Source organism: Neomonachus schauinslandi, chromosome 4 (assembly GCF_002201575.2).
Source record: "Neomonachus schauinslandi chromosome 4, ASM220157v2, whole genome shotgun sequence".
In the NCBI taxonomy this organism is placed as follows: Eukaryota; Metazoa; Chordata; class Mammalia; order Carnivora; family Phocidae; genus Neomonachus; species Neomonachus schauinslandi.
In genome coordinates, this window is record NC_058406.1 from 13,253,249 (window position 1) to 13,271,941 (window position 18,693).

The 18,693-nt window shown below is 55.7% G+C and overlaps 1 protein-coding gene across 1 annotated transcript in view; it reads right to left on the reverse strand.

The window, feature by feature from the left end:
- Positions 1 to 1,560: 1,560 nt before the first annotated feature.
- Positions 1,561 to 18,693, reverse strand: part of IFFO2 (intermediate filament family orphan 2) — a 47,630-nt gene continuing 30,497 nt past the window's right edge. Inside the window, exons 2-9 of the mRNA XM_044914393.1 lie at positions 16,557 to 16,617; positions 15,186 to 15,281; positions 13,811 to 13,951; positions 12,423 to 12,562; positions 8,436 to 8,556; positions 8,250 to 8,342; positions 7,231 to 7,361; positions 1,561 to 6,038 (exon numbers count right to left, since the gene is read on the reverse strand). Coding sequence (XP_044770328.1) covers positions 5,933 to 6,038; positions 7,231 to 7,361; positions 8,250 to 8,342; positions 8,436 to 8,556; positions 12,423 to 12,562; positions 13,811 to 13,951; positions 15,186 to 15,281; positions 16,557 to 16,617 — 889 coding nt within the window. The 3' untranslated portion in view covers positions 1,561 to 5,932. The remainder of the gene's footprint in view (positions 6,039 to 7,230; positions 7,362 to 8,249; positions 8,343 to 8,435; positions 8,557 to 12,422; positions 12,563 to 13,810; positions 13,952 to 15,185; positions 15,282 to 16,556; positions 16,618 to 18,693) is intronic.

Below are 18,693 nucleotides of genomic sequence, written 5' to 3' on the forward strand. Positions count from 1 at the left end.
TAAACTTTTGGTTTTCTCTTGGAGAAGTTGTTTGCTTGAACACTTTATTTAAAATTCAGATTCTGGGGCGCCTGGGTGGCTCAGTCGTTAAGCGTCTGCCTTCGGCTCAGGTCATGATCCCAGGGTCCTGGGATCGAGCCCCACATCGGGCTCCCTGCTCTGCGGGAAGCCTGCTTCTCCCTCTCCCACTCCCCCTGCTTGTGTTCCCTCTCTCAATGTGTATCTCTCTGTCAAATAAATAAATAAAATCTTTAAAAAATAAAATAAAATTCAGATTCTGGGGGTGGCCTGGGTGACTCAGTGGGTTAAGCGACCTACTCGTGATCTCAGCTCAGGTCATGATCTCAGGGTTGTGAAATGGAGCCCCCAGATCAGGCTCCACACTCAGCCGGGAGTCTGCTTGAGACTCTTTCCCTCTGCCCCTCCCCACCCAACCCCACCCAACCCCACCCCACCTGCCTGCTGGTGCTCGCTCTCAGTCTCACAAATAAATAAATTTTATTTTTTTTAAAGATTTTATTTATTTATTTGACAGAGAGAGACACAGCGAGAGAGGGAACACAAGCAGGGGGAGTGGGAGAGGGAGAAGCAGGCTTCCTGCGGAGCAGGGAGCCCAATGCGGGGCTCGATCCCAGGACCCCGGGATCATGACCTGAGCCAAAGGCAGACGCTTAACGACTGAGCCACCCAGGCGCCCCATAAATAAATCTTTTAAAGTATCGGATTCTGAAGCCTTCCTGATGGCGGGCTCTTCAGGATTCATTCCATTCCTAAATTAGTTGAAGCTTTTAGAACACTCTTCAGATTTACCTGTTAATACTTTCTCCAAGGGCAACGGAGAACCGGTTGAGGAGTGAGAGTGCGGACGCTGATCGTGGTTCCTCCTTAGGACGTTGGCAAAATACCTCGTTTCCCTGGGCCTCAGTTTCCATTTCTATAGAAGGGGGGTATCGCCCGCATTATTTCATGCTACTCCTCTTTCTCCAAGTCACACCCTTTAAGACACTTTGGGGAATTTAAAGAGTGGGGAGAAAAGGAAGTTCCATCAAGTACAGGTCTTAAAGATGGTAAAAAATAGACTGGAATTGGCGGCTCTCTGAATCCTTACAGAAGACCCTAGTGGGGAGCAGGGCTGCTCACAGGAGGCAGTTCTCCCCGAATTTGGCCATTAACGAGAAGAAACTAGAACACTGGACAGTGTCAAATCCAGAGTCCCAGATGATGGCCCCTCGAGGGCACCATAAAAGGAGGTTAAACAAATGGGGGCCTTTATGATTAGTAGGACCTCAACTGCAAACCAGGGGATGCCAGTTACTCAGCCTGTGATCTCTCTGGCTCGCTCTTCCCCTTCCGTAAAGTGAATATGATAATAAATCCTGCTCTGTCGCCTTCCAAAGATTTCATCGTCAGGTGCCCATATAACAGGGGATGTGAAATTTCCCTATTTTATCACCAACTGGCTAATGACTTTGTTTTGGGGTTTATGCGGCCCTCAGTCCTCCTGCCCCTCCCCCATCACCACTTTATCCTCAATTTAAAAAAAAAAGGCAGCACCCTCAATTCTAAGACATTTCACTTTATTTAAAAGAAGCCAATATACAGGATATAAAGGGCATGATATTTACAACAGTACAGTAAACAGGTTGGTTTCCGGTAGGATCAGTAGTCTTTCAGTGAGTATAAACCCCCCTTCCCCCTTGACAATAGACCCAACTGGCAGACAAACAGCAACAGTGGGGTGGGATGGAACTGCCGGATATAAAGTCTCCCTGGATGGGGCTAAAAATCAGGTAGATGCTAAAATGTCCACGAAGGGGTCTTGCCGGGGGTGGGGATGGTGCCTTACCTCGTTTCTTTGAGGGCCCGGCAGTGGGAATGGTGAGGGATTTGCCCAAGACCAACACACAGTCCACCCTGAACCTGGAAATCCTCCAGCCAAGGAAAATTTCCTTTCAGAGAGAATTTGCCTTTACCCATACCCACCCAGCTGCCTCCAGACTCCCCACGTCAGGAGAATGCCCTTCTAGAACAAGGTGAACCCAGGTCTGAGGAAGTCCCAGCACCCCGGTTCCTGCCCCAGGCCCTGGAGGAGCACATCAAGGACTGTAGCCCAGGCCGAGGCCTGGAGTAGGCACAGCTGGGGCTGGGTGGTGGGCATCTCCTGGCCCTTCCATTCCTGCTCCAACTGCCTGACCACCTGGGACCCACCAGGGCCCAGGCCCCAAGGAAGCTAAGTGCTCCCTGAACCAACAGTCCCATGGCCACCCACGGTCTGCTGCTTCTCAACTTCTCCCAAACACAGCTGACTTGGAAATGGACCTTGGCAGACCAGAGCGTGAGTCACCGATCAGAGCCCACCCTCCGAAGCCGAGCTTGTCCCCTACCTGGTGCCCCCTTTCCCCTCCTCCCCACCCACCTCAATTCTGAATTCTCCACTGCCCACCCACTTCCACAAGTGCCCCCCGCCAGAGACTTTCAAGGACCAAGGAGCTGGGGGGTCAAGGAACAGGGAAATGGGGTGAAGTGGGACCTAGGCTCTGCTGAAGCCGCTCACGGGTACAGGTGAGTGGGTGGTGAGACCAGGGAGGTGGAGGAGCACTGATTATATTCAGTCCAGCAGCAACATGCATTTCTTGTTCACAGGACAACGCTGGGCTACCATAACTGCCTACCCTAAATTTAAAAACCCTTTCCTTTCATAAAAATAGATGAGAATCTCTTACTTTATAAATACATTACATTTAGCTTAAGTTACACCTTGTATTACCCCCTACCCCACACCCTCTCCCCCATTCCAAGCCAAAGTGGTTTGCTTCTCTGTAGGTCAGAGCTAAGTCCGCCCTTCAAAGACCTCAAGATATATTGCTACAAGAAAACAAAGTGTGTTCACTTGCCAATGATTTTTTTTCCCCGTTTGGAGTCTCAGAGGAGTGTGTGTGTGTGTATGTGCGTGCGTGCGTGCGCATGTGTCTTCCACAACCAGGGAGCCAAAAGGAAGCTACTCTCCCTGCCCCTCCCCAATCCTCTCTTTTTATAAAACCCCCAAAAATAGGAGAGTGAGAGAGGGCAGCACAGGAGAGCCCATCTGAGAACAACCTTAAAATACCAATGTCAATATGACACTGGGCTTAGAAATAGAAATTTTAGTATTTACAGCTTTACAAAGGACGGACCAGTTCATCCCAACTGGACCCGGTGCTGCCCCAGCAAGCGTTGGGGTCTTTCTTGGCAAGCTATGGGCTCATGGCGGGGGCACGAGCAAGGGCCCACTGGCAACAAACTCAAAAAAGAACTTGGTGGGGAGAGCGAGAGGCAGCCAGGCTCAGACCCAGGAGACCGATCTGCCACACCCTTGCCATCCCCCAGCCCCATCCACCTGCCCCAATCCTTGCTCCCCAGGGGAGAGCAGCTATGGAAAACCAGCAGGAAGGAGCCGCTCGGCCAGCGTCTATCTCGGGCTCCTGCCATTTCCATACTCGCTGGACAAACTTCGAGCACCCCAGTCCCAGAGGCAAACGTCCTATGTACATGAGGGGGAAAGCATACATAATACCACCGAACGCTGACTGCCGAGGCTCCCTTAATCCCAAATACTTACACTGCTGCCTTATGTCTTAACACTAAAGATAGGTCTGCCACCCTCCCCACCACCTTGAGAAACAACCGGGACTGACCTCTGCTCTGCCTCCCAAACCACACCATTCCCTTACCCACCTCAGGCCTGGACAGAGGAGGCCGGGGTTGGGGGGGGGGGGGGGGGGTGTCCTCCCGGAAACGGAAAATCTTTCCAGCAGCTGAGGTCCAAGCCTGACTGGCTCTGACAAACTTTGGTTACAATAAAACTAAAACTAAGACAACAATAACACTAATGACAATAATAATCAGGTATGTTTGAACCCTGTAACCTTTAGAACAAGAGTCATTGAGGAGGAGGGGAAGGGGCTGTCTCTCCTCTGAACCCATGGTCCCTCCGCGTACCTACCCAGGGACTGTTTGGGAATGGAAGCCTCTCGGCCAGACTGCCACAGAGAACCAGCAGGTTCCTGCGACAACTGCAACAGAAAAAAAAAAGGGGGGGGAGGGGAACTCACAATAAAGGCCACCAAGTTCTGATAAATAAAAATTACATACAGTCACTAACATACACTCTCTCTCTCCATATATATATATATGTGTGTGTATATATATATATATATATATATATATATATATATCATATGAGTATTATGTACAATGGTTTTAAGACTGCAAAACAGGTGGGGAAACGGAAGACAGAGAAGGCCCTTACAGGTCGCTGGTACCCTGAGGAAGAAAGACAGGGGGCTGCAATCCTATTTAAAGCCAGAGTCCCTCCTCCGCCTCCACAGGAGAGCAGGAGGTGGGAAGTTCTGGGCCTCGGGCACATTTTGCCCCTTGGACCTCCCGGGAGAGCTCCTGGGCCAATAAAAAAACAAAAATCGGCAATCACACCCACAAGAGTGGGTACGAAAAGAAATTTTTTTAAAAAAAGCAAAACCTGCTCGGCTGGCTCCAAGCTGCGATCTGGCAGGTGGCCTCAACACAGTGCCTTCCGACACAGGCCCACCCAAGTCTTGGGGAGATACTGGCTCAGATTAACTCCCCACTGGTCGGTCAATCGAGTGAAGTACGGAACAAACTTGCAGATGTCCGTGAGCAGAACAGAGGATGGTTCTCACTCCAGCTCCACTCCTGCCTCCTCTGATTAGCCAGCTGCCCTCACTGCCTCCCTCCCCCTCCCTTTCCAGTGCCTGCCGGTGGCCAAACAGCGGCAACTGGGGGCAGTGGAGAACCAACCAAGATGGTGGCAGGCGGTACGAACCCAGCTCCACTGTGGAGGGGGTGGATACCAGGCCTGGCCCCCTTCAGGCTTTCTCACAGAGAAATTACAGATCTATAGTCCCTTATCATTGGCCGGGAAGGGAGAGAAAAACATCAAGTCATCAGGGCAATAAAAGACCCCTCCCACCCCACAAAGGTCCCAAGAAAGCAAGCAGTCAGGTGGGCCCATGGCCTTGTAGGCCCCCGGCCTCACTACCGACCTTGACAGAACCGCCCCTCCCGAGTCAGTGCTCACCCTCAGAGGCTGCGAGAGAGATCGCCCTAGCATTGGCCTCCCTCCCAGCTCCAGGGGAAAACCGGGAGTCTGGGCGAGGGCCTACCTTCCACAATGATATAAGGCAAGCTGCTTTTTTTTTGTTTTGTTTTGTTTTGTTTGCATAGTAGTTTAAACACAGTGAGACTCCACTTTCCCCCACAGTGCCTTGTCCCTCCGCTTCGCCACTCGATTCAGAAAGAAAATAAAATTTTGTCTTCCCTCCCTCCTTCCATCTTTTCTCTCTTGTAAGTAAAAACACTTGGGAGGCCCCCACCCAGGCCTGGAAAGGTTGCAAAGGCAAACAGCTCCTTCCTGGCGGGTGGGAAGGTGGACCACCCCAAGGCCAACTGGCACTGGCCAGGCAGAGGAGGGGAGGGCAGAGCTCATGGCCAATCAGAGGAGCAGGTGGGAGGATAGAAATCCACATTATACCACGCCAGGGGCCCCGCCCTCACCTTAGAGTTTTGTATAAAAACACCTGCTAGGAAGAATTCTTTGGAGCTCAAAGTGGCTCAGCTTAAGGGAAAAGGCACAGTTAACACTGCATCGTCCGGACAGAAGTCTGCATTTGTAATGTGGAGAACAATAGAAATTGACAGCACCATTCCTTGGGTGGGTGGATGGAGAAGGGGCACTGGTTGGTGGTGGGGTGGAAGGAAGGAAGCAGCGGTCCCTCGGGGCCTCCAGAGAAGGGAGGGCAGAGGGAGTCTGTGTGGTGAGGACTGGAGCCCCACTCCGAGGAGCCTTCCTGGACCCACAGGGAGTGGGGGCAGAGGCCCCATCACCAAGACCAGCAGGCACAGGGGGCCTCCATCATCAGCTGACCATGGGTTCCACATCCGCCTCCCGCTCAAACTCATCCTGGATCTCGTCTGTACTTCCTGAGTCACTGCTGGCCACGGAGCTGGGGGACGGTGAATTCCTGGAAGGCGTGAGAAAACGGGGGTAATGCAGAGGGCAGCCTGGGGACTCCTGAAGGGATGCGAGGGCCGGGAAAGACTGAGCGGCCCCTTGTATAAAATCTAATCATCCATGATCCTGCCCTGAGACCCCGCCCTCGCTCTGCTTTCCTTAGAACCTTCTAAGCTCATGAGTTGAATGTGGCCCTCAAGACCTCTCGGGACCCCCTGTGCCGCCTCTGATTGCTCAGGTGCCGAGAGCTCCCCGGGGGCAGGAGCCGTGGATCAGGCTCCAGTCCTACTCTCCAACCACCTAACGCAGGTCTGTGCACATGGTAGGTGCTCAGTAAACCCCAATTAACTCAGAGCTCAACGAGAGGCCATACAGGAGAATGGCTAGTAGTGCTAGGTTCAGATTCTGGCCCTCTCCCTGATGAGCCGGGGGGCCGTGGGCAAGCTGTTTAACCTGCTCCTCCATCTGAATGTGGACGTGATGACAATGGGTTCCGGGGGCAACAGTGAGCTAAAGGGACGACATGCTAAGCCCAGGGCGCCCCACGCAGCTTCCCACTGAGCTGCGCCTCCCTCTTTTATAGCCTGAACCACAGTCATAAAAGAGGAACGATTACAATGAACATATTTGTGCTTTATGCCCAGCATTTTTCATGTATCATCTCATTTTATTACTGGCATATCTTTCTCCCCCCAAAAGGCTGTGCGTTCCTAGAAGGCAGGGGCTCTGTCTTTGTTTTGGCGTTTCCCGGCAAATACAAGGGGCCTGAGGCGTGTCAGTCTCCTGGGGACAGACCCAGTGGCCCTTGGTCGGAGGACGGGAAAGGAAGGGAAATTGCTTCCCACGGACCCTAGGAGCCCCACCAGCAGCTGCATTCCTCCTCCGCCCGACAACTGGGCAGAAAGTGGGGCATGAGCCCCAACAGGGCAGGGGCTTGACTGTTCTGTGCATCACTGTCCCCGCGGCCTGGCACAGAGCAGGCCTTGGACATGACAAGTAGCTGCCGAGAGATCTACGTGAGATCAGACACGTAAGTCATCCAGCACACAGCAGGTGGCTAATACTAGATGTACATGAGGGAGGCGTGGACAGGTGCACAGGTGGGCTGGGCAGATGCAATGGTCCAGGCTGTAAGTTGCAGCCCCACAAATACCCCCCAAGGACGCAATCGCTGAACCCGCAGGGAGGACGGGACTGGGTACCTGTCTGCAGAGCCTTTGATGAGCCGGCGGCAGGTCTCCATCTGCACGTCCAGCCCGCGCTTCATGCTGCACATCTCCATGTACTCATGCAAGTGTCGGTTCATGTCGCTCTTGGCCGTGGCCAGCTCCAGCTGAAAGGCCCCAGGTGGGAGAGAGGTGAGGCCAAGTCACTCTCATTCCAGAACCCTCGGCCACTTCCTCCACACGTCCTCGGTGGTGACTGTGCCAAGCCCCCCCCACCCTGAGGATGCCATGCCCTCCACTCCCTGCATGCCAGCCCCCAACCCCCAGAACTGCTTCCAGTGAAAGGGGAATGGCTGCTTAGCGACCCTAGGGGCTGCCTTCGCCAGGTCTACCAACTCCACCCCGCTCAGCATCCCGCACTGCTTTCTATGGACTTGCATAGGAAAGTTCTCAGGTCTCCGTTATGTTTCTGACCCTTGTCCTCTACCAATGACACAGCCCCCAGGGAAGGAACCGGCCTTCTCTTTCTCCAGCAGTCACTCTCCCTGAAACATGGCCACATGTGCAGACAACAGGCTTGAAGGCTGCTTCCCAGCTGGAGCCCTTGGGGCAGCCACTTGGGTCTCTGTCAATCTCATCTCCTCCTCTGCATAATGGGGTGCATGGTACCCACTGCACAGTCTGGAGGCGCCTAGCTACCTCTAAGCATGTACAGAGGGCATGTGGGTACCAGGGAGGCTCACTGAGTGCCTAGCGTCACTCGATGTCACTCAAATGTCTTCTCTCATTGTTTGGGATCACTATCTCCATTGAGTAACTTAAAAAACTCTCTGGGACAGACAGGGATCACCACCCCCATGTGATCTATTTTACACCCGAGAAAACCAAGGCCCTAGGCGGGCAGGACCCGCCTGGTGCCAGGCAGGGAACTGCAGGCCTCCAACTCACGACCTTGTGCCCACTGCACCCCTCCAGCACCCCATCCCCCTTGACTAACAATCGAGACCCCACATCGCAGGAGCCTCACCAGAGGGCTCTAGAGCCCAAGCCCTCACCTCGATCTGGCCAATCGTTTCCTGGTACTCCTTGTCTCTCGTCTTGAAGAAGGATTCTGTCTCATGGATCAAGTTGCCCAAGTTTTCCTCCTGCTGGGGACACAGAGCACAGGGGACAATGAGCCAGGTGGCACGGGTTGCCGGAATGAGCGGGGACAGGGGAGGGCAGCCGGGCCAGGGGCTCACCTCGCCCTGCAGGTCGATGGTTGGGTTGCAGTTGGTGAAGTCCTCCCAGAGCAGCAGTGTGTCTTCGTTCTCTTCCCACGTCAGGCTGTCACAGTCATCGTCAAAATCAAAGGTCTCCCGCCTGTGGGATGACAGCGGAGCATAGGGCTGACCCAAAGCCTGGCTCCAGAGGCTGGGCTGGTGGGGGGTGGGGTGGGGGGAGAAAGGGGCACCGCCCCGATGGGTACTCTCCTGCCAGGCAGCTGTCCCACACAGACGGGGTGCCGGCCAAAGGGGACATACGCCTTATCCGGGGGGGGCGGTCAGCTCTTTTAAAATGCAGAAAGTGGGGCGCCTGGGTGGCTCAGTCGTTAAGCGTCTGCCTTCGGCTCAGGTCATGATCCCAGGGTCCTGGGATCGAGCCCCGCATCGGGCTCCCTGCTCGGCGGGAAGCCTGCTTCTCCCTCTCCCACTCCCCCTGCTTGTGTTCCCTCTCTCGCTGCATCTCTCTCTGTCAAATAAATAAAATCTAAAAAAAAAAAAAAATGCAGAAAGTATTGATATATTACTTATACCGTTTAAAATGTCTCTTTGTAAAGATGCCAGTCTTTAATCAGTGGAGACTAAAGATATTTTCCTCCCAACTCCAATCTGGTGACTGTTTTCATTCACGTAATAGCTCATTTCTGGAGCCCCTACTTTGCAAGAGGCGATTTCTATAGTCTTCTCCACAACTCGGAAAGGTTGCTATCATGCCCATTTTACAGATGAGGTAACTGCAGCTCAGAAAGAATAACCCACTTGTCCAAAGTCACACTGCTAGCCTGTCAAAGAAACTGGGGCGGAAAACCAGATGTCTCCTACGGCATTTTCCTCCCCCAGTAAAATACACCAAGCACCCATTACGTGCTGGGTGCGGGACTGGCCGCTAAGCATACAGATGAGAAAACTGAAGGGCGCAGGGATTAGGTAGACTTCTGAACCAATACATGCTTGAAATCGGGCTTGGATTCAAAGCCTGAGCAAATTCAGGGCTTCCCTATTCATTGGAACTGGAAGTAGGGTAACGGACCATAGGGACTTGCCTGGGACTGAGGGGTTTCTGGAGATGCCTTGGCTCCCCCAGCTGAAGGGGAACTTGATCAGATGGGATGGCTGATATCGACAGGGCTTAAATCAATTGATGGATCAAATGAGCCACAGAGGAGAATGTGGGTCCCAGGGCTCTCTGTCAACACCCCCGATCCTCCAGGGCACTGCTCCCTATACCGTCCCATGACGGATCAGGCTGGGGGGCCACCGGGCAGGGCCCAAGAAGAATTTCTGGTTAAAAGCTGCCTAGAGCACCCCCTGGAGCCAGGTCCCCCACCAAAAAGCAGTCTCTGCCAGAGCCTGTAGGTGGCTCCATGAGCCCAAGGACCAGAGTGGGGGGGGGGGGCGCACGCAGAGCAGCATAGGAAGGCGCTGCTGGCCTGGACTAGCTCCAGATTAGCCCCTGGGGTCCACCGTCACCGCAACACATACTCGACCGCTGACTTCACTTCCTTTCTAGCGTCTGGGATCTGAAGGAAACCCAGCTGAGGAATGGGGAGCCAGAAAGACAGGAAGATGGGCAAGAGAAAAGGGTCGGGAGATCGGGAGGGCAGGGCTGAGGAGCTGGCCATGGGGCAGGGAAAGTAGCAAATTCCTCCCCTTCTCCTTGGTCTGAAGCCCAAGCAACAGATTTTGATCAAAACAAAACAGCCCTGACATGGGGCACATTATTCAAAGACTTCAGTGGAACTGGCGGGGGGCAGCCTCTGGCTTGGGTCTCGGCCCAGCCCACAGCCGGTGGAGATATGGTGGGAGGGGGCGGTCAGGGCCCTGCCCAGGGTGGGGTCAGCATGGCCTTGGCTAGAACTGCAAGGGTGGAGGGGATGATCAAAGAATATATATATATATAAAACAACAACAAAAAATACATATATATTGTTTTGTTTTGTTTAACCAGACAACTTTACAACCCAATAAATCTACTTGGATACTGAACCTAGTTCAGACCTGTCAAGCCCAGGCACCCGATTTAGCATCAGACCTCCTTTGTACCATAGTAGTGCTGCCAGGGAGTCCCCAGACCCAGCTCTTGGAACTGTTCCTTTCAGCCCACCCCATTCCCAGGCAGTCTAACTATCCCTTGGGGGCTTTCTGCAAACGGGGACAATTTCTTCAGAGAAGCCCTTTAATTCACCCGAATGAACCCAGCCTGGGTGTGTGGGGTGGACAATCCCACCTCAGGCTCAGGAACACCCAGCGCCACGTTAAAAAAACCTGGATCCAGTCAAGGGTCCCTTCCACAGCCCCTATCATCACCAAAAGATGAGAATACGACATTTGGAGGGGATGTTGGAAGACGGAATCAGGAGTCCAGGAGTCTCCTTGTCCCGCTCCAACAGCAAGCCCCCAAAACACAGCACCACCTCAGTTCTGTTCCCAGGGAATGACAAGTACAAGGAAGTGTCACACAAACCCATCCCCGCCTGGGTCTGACTCCTGCCTCCCTAAGAGTTACCTGGCTCAGCGGCAAAGGGACCAGGCCAGAAATGGTGTTGCAGAGAGGGCAGAGGGGGACTCTCTTCTGAGTGCAAAGACAGCTAGCTGGGGACAAAGGACTCAACCGCGTGCCAGGGGCCCAGCTCTGTTCCAAATCCTGGCACACTCCTCTGAACCTCAGTTTCCCCATCTGAATGTGAAAGGGCTGGGCTGAGTGGCCTCTGGACTCTGTAATGCTAAGCCAGACCCAGGGCTCTGCAGGAAGCAGACTGGGGAGACCTGTGCCCCGGCTTCTGAACCGAGTACAATGTCAGAGGCCACTGCCTAAAAGACACGAGCCCCTGGGGAGGGGTTCTGTGGGGTTTTGTGATGGCTCCTTAGAGCCAAGAGCTCAAACGTAGCCCTGCTGTTGGAAACCCAGAGTCCTGGGGGAAAGCGGAGTTCTCAGGGCTCGGGCGCCCAACTGCAAGGGGCTCCAGAGACAGAACAGGCAAGAGCCACCAGAGGGGCAGGAGGAAATAAATGTGGGCCCCAGAGACCCTGTCGCAGCCCAACCCTCCGACTCCAGGCCCTCAGGCAAGTCACCTAATGCCCGCAGGGGCACCCTCCTCCCCCCCTCCCACCCCACCGCAGGGCTCTGTGTGGACTAGAGTCAAAGACAGATTCGGATGGAGAATATGGCCCTGGGCAGACCAAGGCCACAGTGTCTCCCTGCCCCAGGCGACTCCACCCAATGAGGTTCGAATAAACCAGCTTTTGGCAGCAGAGGGGAGGGTAGCCCCGAGGGTAAGTATCTGCCAGTGTCCCACTGGAGCGAATGTTCAGCTACTTCTGTGCCATGGCTGAAGCTGGAGCGGGTGGCCGCGTGCGCGATCGGCTTTCGTGAGCCGCTGCGGGCCGGCTCCAGCCCACCACGGACCAGAGCTAGCCCCGGACTCCGCCCCTAACCCCCAGCATCTCCGGGACGGAACTCAGGCGGCAGACGGGCCTGGCTCTGAACCCCAGCTCTGCCCCACACAAGTGGAGCAGTCGTGGCCAAGGGACTCCGGTCTGTGCGTCTCCGCGTCCTCACGTACCAAGGGGTGTGGCAATCCAACCTCCTCGGCTCACTGTCTGGAGTCACCGAAGCCTCATTTGTAAAGCCGCCCGCCCACAGAGGATGCTCAGTGGCTGTCAGGAGCCCGCCCTCGGCCAGCATGGTGGGCCCCAGTGCAGCGAGCGGCCCAGCGATCCCACCCCGGGGAAAACCGGTGGGAGTGTAAGGCTTGAGCCCACAGGACCCACTGCTACCATTTAGCCTCTTCTGAACATGTGGAACTCCCCAAATTATGAACGCTGAGACTAAATCCAGATTCTTTCGGAACCCCATGCCGGCTGGACAAGGCACTGTCAGAGCAGGCCACCGGTTTGCAGCCCTGCCTCCGGCAGCCTGGACAAGTGGAGCGGAGCCCCGGGGGCCGGGGCAGCGGAGATACTCACAGCTGGTTGAACATGCGTTTCATCTCGTCTGTGATGTTCATGGAGCCGACCTCGTCGTCCGAGAACCGGTTCACCTCCCCGTCCTGCTCGGAGATGTCGTCGTCCGAAGCCACCTTACGCTCTTTCTTTTTGGGGACCACCTGGCCCGGGAGGGAAGAGATGGAGGTTAAGTGGGAGGCTCTGCCAGGAGGGAGGGTGGGCCGGGAAGGGAGTCGGCACCCCGTGGGATGGATGGAGCGTGGCTGGGGCGGCCACTGCCGGGAAAGATGTGGAGCTCCTCTGAGAAGCAGGCGGCATTAGCAGGAAGCGTGAGGTGGGACGCATGCAGGAGGGAGGACAGACGGCCCGGACCCTTCCCTCCCGCAGTGGGTGGGCCGGCTCAGCTGGGCCCTTCACCAGAGCAGCACCTGCAGGATCTGGGGAGAGCAGCGGGCCAGACCGGGGTGCAGAGTCCCCTGGGATGTCTCAGAGCCAGCCAGAGAAAGAGAGAGAACCCCTCACAGAGGCCCAGAGGGCTCCATGCCTCAGAGCCCTCCTGCTCACATGCAAAGGCAATGGGCAGGCAGCCCGAGGGTCACCAAGCTTCCTCCACTCCAAGCAGACAAGACACGGGCAAACCGGACAAAGCCTGGAATGGTCACCCCTGCTTCCCAGCAGAGGGGCAGCAAAAAGGCACGGAGGCAGACGAGCCCAGATCTCTCCTGCTACACCCAAAGTCACACACTTAAAGCGACAACACGCTGTATTGCCCTGGGCTCAAGCAAAAGCCAAACCATGACCCAGAATTCAAGAAGCAGCCTTTGAAGAATGACATGTGCCCTCCCCAGAGGACAGCCCACCAGTGCAAACTGCCCCATCGCCTTCTCTCGGGACACACACTTGTTCCTTGAGGGCTGGGGGTGGGCCCTGAGAGACTCTTCAGTGGGAACGAAAAACAGAGGCCACCAGCTCCTCTCGGGAATTCTGAGGCTCATCTACCAGGGCTGAGCCAGCTCACCCGGCGCTCCCACAGCCTGGCCAGGGCTCTCAACCTTGGCGACGGCGCCCAGCAGGCCTGTGGACCAAGCCCCCGAGGGTCAGGAGACCTGAGCGCCAGTCCCAGCTGGGCCTGTCCCTCCCTGAGCCCGTCACGTCCCCCCGCTGGGCGAGTGGCCTCCTCAGCCACAGGATGAAGCATTCAGCCCGAAGAGCCTACGAGTCACCGAGTCCCTGACTCTATGTCGTCCTGGGGAGGCCAGAGTGGGGGCCGAAGCTAGCTCTGGGGGAAGGGGAGTGGGCGGGACTGGAGGGGAAGAGGGCCTGGCCATGCAGGGTAGAGGCCGGGCACTCTGGGACGGGGCAGTGGCGGGGGGGGAGTGGCGGCTGGTGAGCAGGGTGACCCTATTCACCTGGAAGATCTTGGACACGTCTTCCGAGTTCCGTTGCTGTGCGACATCGCACAGCTTGGCCGTGATATCGATCCGGCGACAGATGTCCATGTCCACCTTCATGGCCTTTTCTTGGATCTTTGTGTCCAGGTCTGTCATGGGCTGCAGGGAGGACAGCAGGGGGGTTACGTGAGCAAGCGGGGGGGGCAGGGCAGGGCCGTCGCTCCCAGGCTCCTGCTGGGCAGAGGGGTGCGCAACCCCGAGTCCGAGTCCAAGGGGGGCGCCTGGAGCTTCTGGGGAGGAGGGTGGGGCCAGCGCTGCTCAGGTTGGGGGAGGGAGTGGAGAGGTCGTGGGAGCTAAAGGCTTTGGCGCCAAGTGGACAATGTGAGGCCATGTTTGCCGGCCTCCCTAAGGGCTGAAAGGCGTCCTCTCAACAGACACAGTGCCAGTGTTTATTTTGTCAGAGCAAAGAAGAAAGACACCTCCCACTCTTGAAAGACTTCCCTTCTCTCCCACCCCTTGTGCCCCACCTGTCCCCCCCCCCCCCCCAGGGGGCCTGCCAAGGGGGGGGGCCCCCCCCAGGCTTCTTCCCATGGCCGCGGGGTCTCACCAAAGACGAGGGGGGTCCCCCAGGACCCCAGTGAGGGGAAGCCACGTGGGCTCCCCCAGCAGCCCCGTGGGCTCCCCCAGCAGCCCCCTCCCCGGGAGGCTTCTGCCAGCCACACCCAGGTCCACAACCCTCAGGACCAGAAGCCACACCAGGCTGAGTCACCCGCCATCGGGCTCCTTCTCCTTTCTGGCGGCCCTCCCTACATGCTGCCCGCTGCCTGAAGGGGGCAGGAAACCTGGGTCCCCAGCAGGAAGGAGGCTTTGGTTGCCAACAGCTCCCGGCACCCACAGTCACTCAGAGAGGTTCCAGTCTTCAAAAGGATGCAGACGCTGGCCTTCCCCCACTTTACAAAGCAACCCTGCTGCAGGCTGCTGGCCTAGGGAGCCTCCTCGGCTGACACAGACAGGACCCAGGGGCCTTCCTGCAACCTGCCACTGGGCCCTCCACTGTGCCCAGACATCGAGGCCCACGGCCACCACCCGCCCTCAATGTGGCGAGCTGGGACGAGTCGGAGCAAACACAAACAGACCGTCAGAGGAGCCCAGGGGAGGGCGGGATGGGTTAAGCAGCAGATTAATGCATCTCTACTCAGACCAAGGGAAGCGGAAGTGGGGTGAGGGGGGCTGGTCTCGATGCATCCGTCATCCTCACGGGGCAAACGCAGCCAGCCAGGACTCTAACTAGAAGCCGAGCTCTGGAGCCTCGGAGTGAATGAAGCATTTTGCATGATGGGTGTTCGGGGGTGGGGGTGTCATGACGCTTGGGGCGGCAGCCAGTGGTACTTACATCACTCATGAGCCCCTTAAACACCACCAGCTCGGCCTTGAGCCGCTCAATCTTCTCGTTCATCTCCTCCTGGATAGCTTCAGCCTCCTGCGCCGCCTACACAGGACAGAGTTGGGGGCGGGTTTAGGGGACCAGCCACCCAGAGGGGTGCGAGGGGCTGGACACCGGAGTCCACAGCCCTGGACACCTGATGTCCAACCAGGCCAGGCACCTGCATGCCAAGAAAGGGGTGCCGAGCACCTCCCCACTGCCCGGCTTCCCGCCAAGCCCAGTTCACTGCAGGGCACCACTCAGCTTAAAACACCTCTCCAAGGAATATCTATCACGTGGAAAAATCCCCAGCAGACATTAAGAAGAAAAAGAGCCAGGTTAGTGGAACAAGTGATTCCAATAGGTCAAAATGTGAGCTCGGTCCATGTGAAATTGCCAATAGTTGACCATCTCCCACCTCAAAAATGGCAACACCACGTGTGTCCATTTAACCAAACAAACACATGTACACATGTAGAGTACATGTGTGTTTGCACAGAAAAGACAGAAGGTCTCCCGGTAATTTATCAAGTGTGCAGGGAGGAGGGCAGGTAGAACTGGAGGAGAGTTTTATTTTCTTCTCTCTCTGTTTCTGAATTTTCCAAATATTTGACCGTGAACATGTCATGTTTGTAAATAAAAAGACTTCTGTTATAAAACAAAAGGGAGGAACAGGCATTCATCCTTTTCCTTCTACGTATTGACATTACTTTATTCTATCTCTTAGAAGATCAGTGCTTTAAATATCAGAAAGCAATTTTTAAAAATGTTTGAAATAACTTTTCCTTGCCTTCTCATGGGGTCGTTATTCAGAGGCCGAGAAAGTGAAGTTTGCCATCCAGGGTACACAGCAGGTGGGTGAGAAGCAGAGCCCAGACCCAGAGCTACCGAGCCAGAACCGCAACAGAATATTCTCACCGGGAGCCCACCCAGTGACACGCCACCCACCCTCTCTAAGGCATTCAGCCCCAAGTCAATTCCTGCAAGTTGGGGTAGGACAGCTCAAGAGACCATCCAGTCCTGAACTCAGGTGGGAAGCAGAGGGTCAGAAAGAGTCACTGGACCAACATCACCCAGCAAGCTGGGGTCAGTGCTGGGACTTGACCCAGGCTTCCCTACTCCCGTCCCCAAGCTTTTCTGCAACACTGTGCCGGTCCCTTCCTAGGTCCGAAGCAGAGGACAAGGAAGAGGCCTTGTGGCTCCCTCAAGGAGTGACTGAGGCAGCAGGAGTGCCGGGGCTGAGCTGGGAACGGCCTCCGACTTTGTCCCATGGAGACTGTTATCCCTAGGCCACACAGCTCCCGCAAGCCTCTCGTGGTCGGGACCTCCGGGGATGCTCACCTCCTGCAGCGTGTCCACCATGGTCTGCAGATTCATGCGCTTGGCCAGTTCCTCCTCCCACCTGCAAGAGCCAAGAAGGACAGGTGGTCAGAAGGTGGCCTCCCCGTGCCAGTCCAGCCCTCAGACACCAAGCCAGCACCCACCCTGGGCCTGTCCCCAGGCTGGGCAAGCAAGGTGCAGCCGTGAATCCCTCCCTGCCTGCCCTCCGGGAGCTCTCGCTGTAGGGGAGGGGGACAGCCAGGTCGACACATACCCATAATATCAGGCGGGGGTGACAAGTGCCAGGTTCCCAGCATGAGCACTGCACCCCGGGGAGACAAAGGCAGGAGGGACCACCATGTCCCCTTCACACAAACTGTAAAGTGCTGTGCAAATACCACTGCTCCTGCCATTGGTGCATCACACTGTATGGAGGCTGGCACTCAGGAGCCTGGCTGAAGCCAGCACCGCAAGAAAGAAACTTTTATTGTGCTGATCATCATGCTCCGCGGGAGTCTTTCTGTCCAGGGGCAACCCTCATCAGCAAAAAAATCTCCTACACAGCTGTTAACCCTGTCTCACGGATAAGGAAACTGAGGCTCAGAGAGGTTACATGTCTTCCCCAAAGACACTCAGCTAGCTAGTGGATGGGGCTGGAATCCAAACTCAGGCCTGTTTTATTACATTAAAACAAAAACAATAAATATAGCTCTCACTTAGTCAGCGCTTATGATGTGCCAGGCCCCGTTCCAGGGCTTTCTCTGTATTGTCTCATTCGAGTACACGTTGGTTAAAGCCCCACAGGAAAGAATAAAGGGCAGGAGGCACACAGGGGCTCACGGTGTAACCCCAACATTAATTGGAGATGGAATGGGATGTTAATGATCATAATCACTGGGGGCAGCTGGGTGGCTCAGTCAGTTAAGAGTCCGAGTGTTGATTTTGGCTCAGGTCATGCTCTCAGGGTCATGAGATCGAGCCCCACATAGGGCTCTGTGCACAGCAGGGAGTCTGCTTGAGATTCTCTCTCCCTCTGCCCCTTCCCCCTCCCCCACGGCCTCGCTCTCTCTCTCAAATAAGTCTTAAAAAAATAATAATCCTAATCACCATTCCAATACCAGCTCACCTTAACTGAGTGCTTACTTTACACCAGGCACCGTTCCACGTGACATAATTCAATCCTCGTAACAACCCCCCAGCACAGCTGTACTGTTAGCCCGTGTTACAATGAAGAAAGGAAAGCCAGGCAGACAGTCAGGGGCCCAAGGTCAGGGTGAGGACAGGTGGAGGCAGGACTCAAAACCCAGGCTGGAGACTCCAAACTGAGCACTGGTAACCAGGATCCATCAGAGCCCTCACCGGGCTCCCCACCCAGCTCCGTTCCTTCCCCAGAGGAAGCCTGGGGCAGGTTCTTTCCCTCCCTGCATCCTGGGACAGACAGATGAGCTCCTCTCTCTCCTCACCCTATGGCCGTCTCCCTACATGGCCTCAGAGCAGGCAAGTCTGGAAGCCTTTTAGGATGCTTGTCGGGGCCAGCTAAAAATAGGCCAGAAGGGAGGAATGGATGAAGGGTGCGTTACGTCACTGGCTTTTGGAAACAAGAGAAGACGGACACTGCTTGCACACACAGAGGAAAATTCCTCCTCTCCCCCACACGCTCCCCTTCTCCCTCATTCCCTCTGGTCTTTACCAGCCCCCTGGCATTGGCAGCCAGGCCTAGATCTGCCACAGGCTCCGGGGTCTAGCACCTGGGGGGCAGGGGGGCTGGGGCTCCTACCAGGGATGAAGGACACAGAGGAAGCTGAGGAGGGGCAGTGAGAGAACCTAAGGGTCAAACCCAGGTGAGACCATCTCACGGAGTACCCCCACTGTACAAATAAGGAAGCTGAGATCCAGAGTGTACAGGCAATTTGCCCGAGATCACCCGGTACGTCAGGGGCAAGGCCAGGAGTCCAGTGGGAGACAGGGATCCCTGAGGTGTGTGGGGAGACACTGCACCTTGGGAGACAGGGATCCCAGATGGGGAGAAGTTCACAGTCCGCCCTCCACCTGCCCGGCAGCACGGGGCTTCTGGGGCCTCTGTCGAGGGAGGCCAAGGCCCAGAACACGGGTCCGAGTTGAATCATCTCTCCTGGCCCTGCTGCTCTCGGGGGGGGGG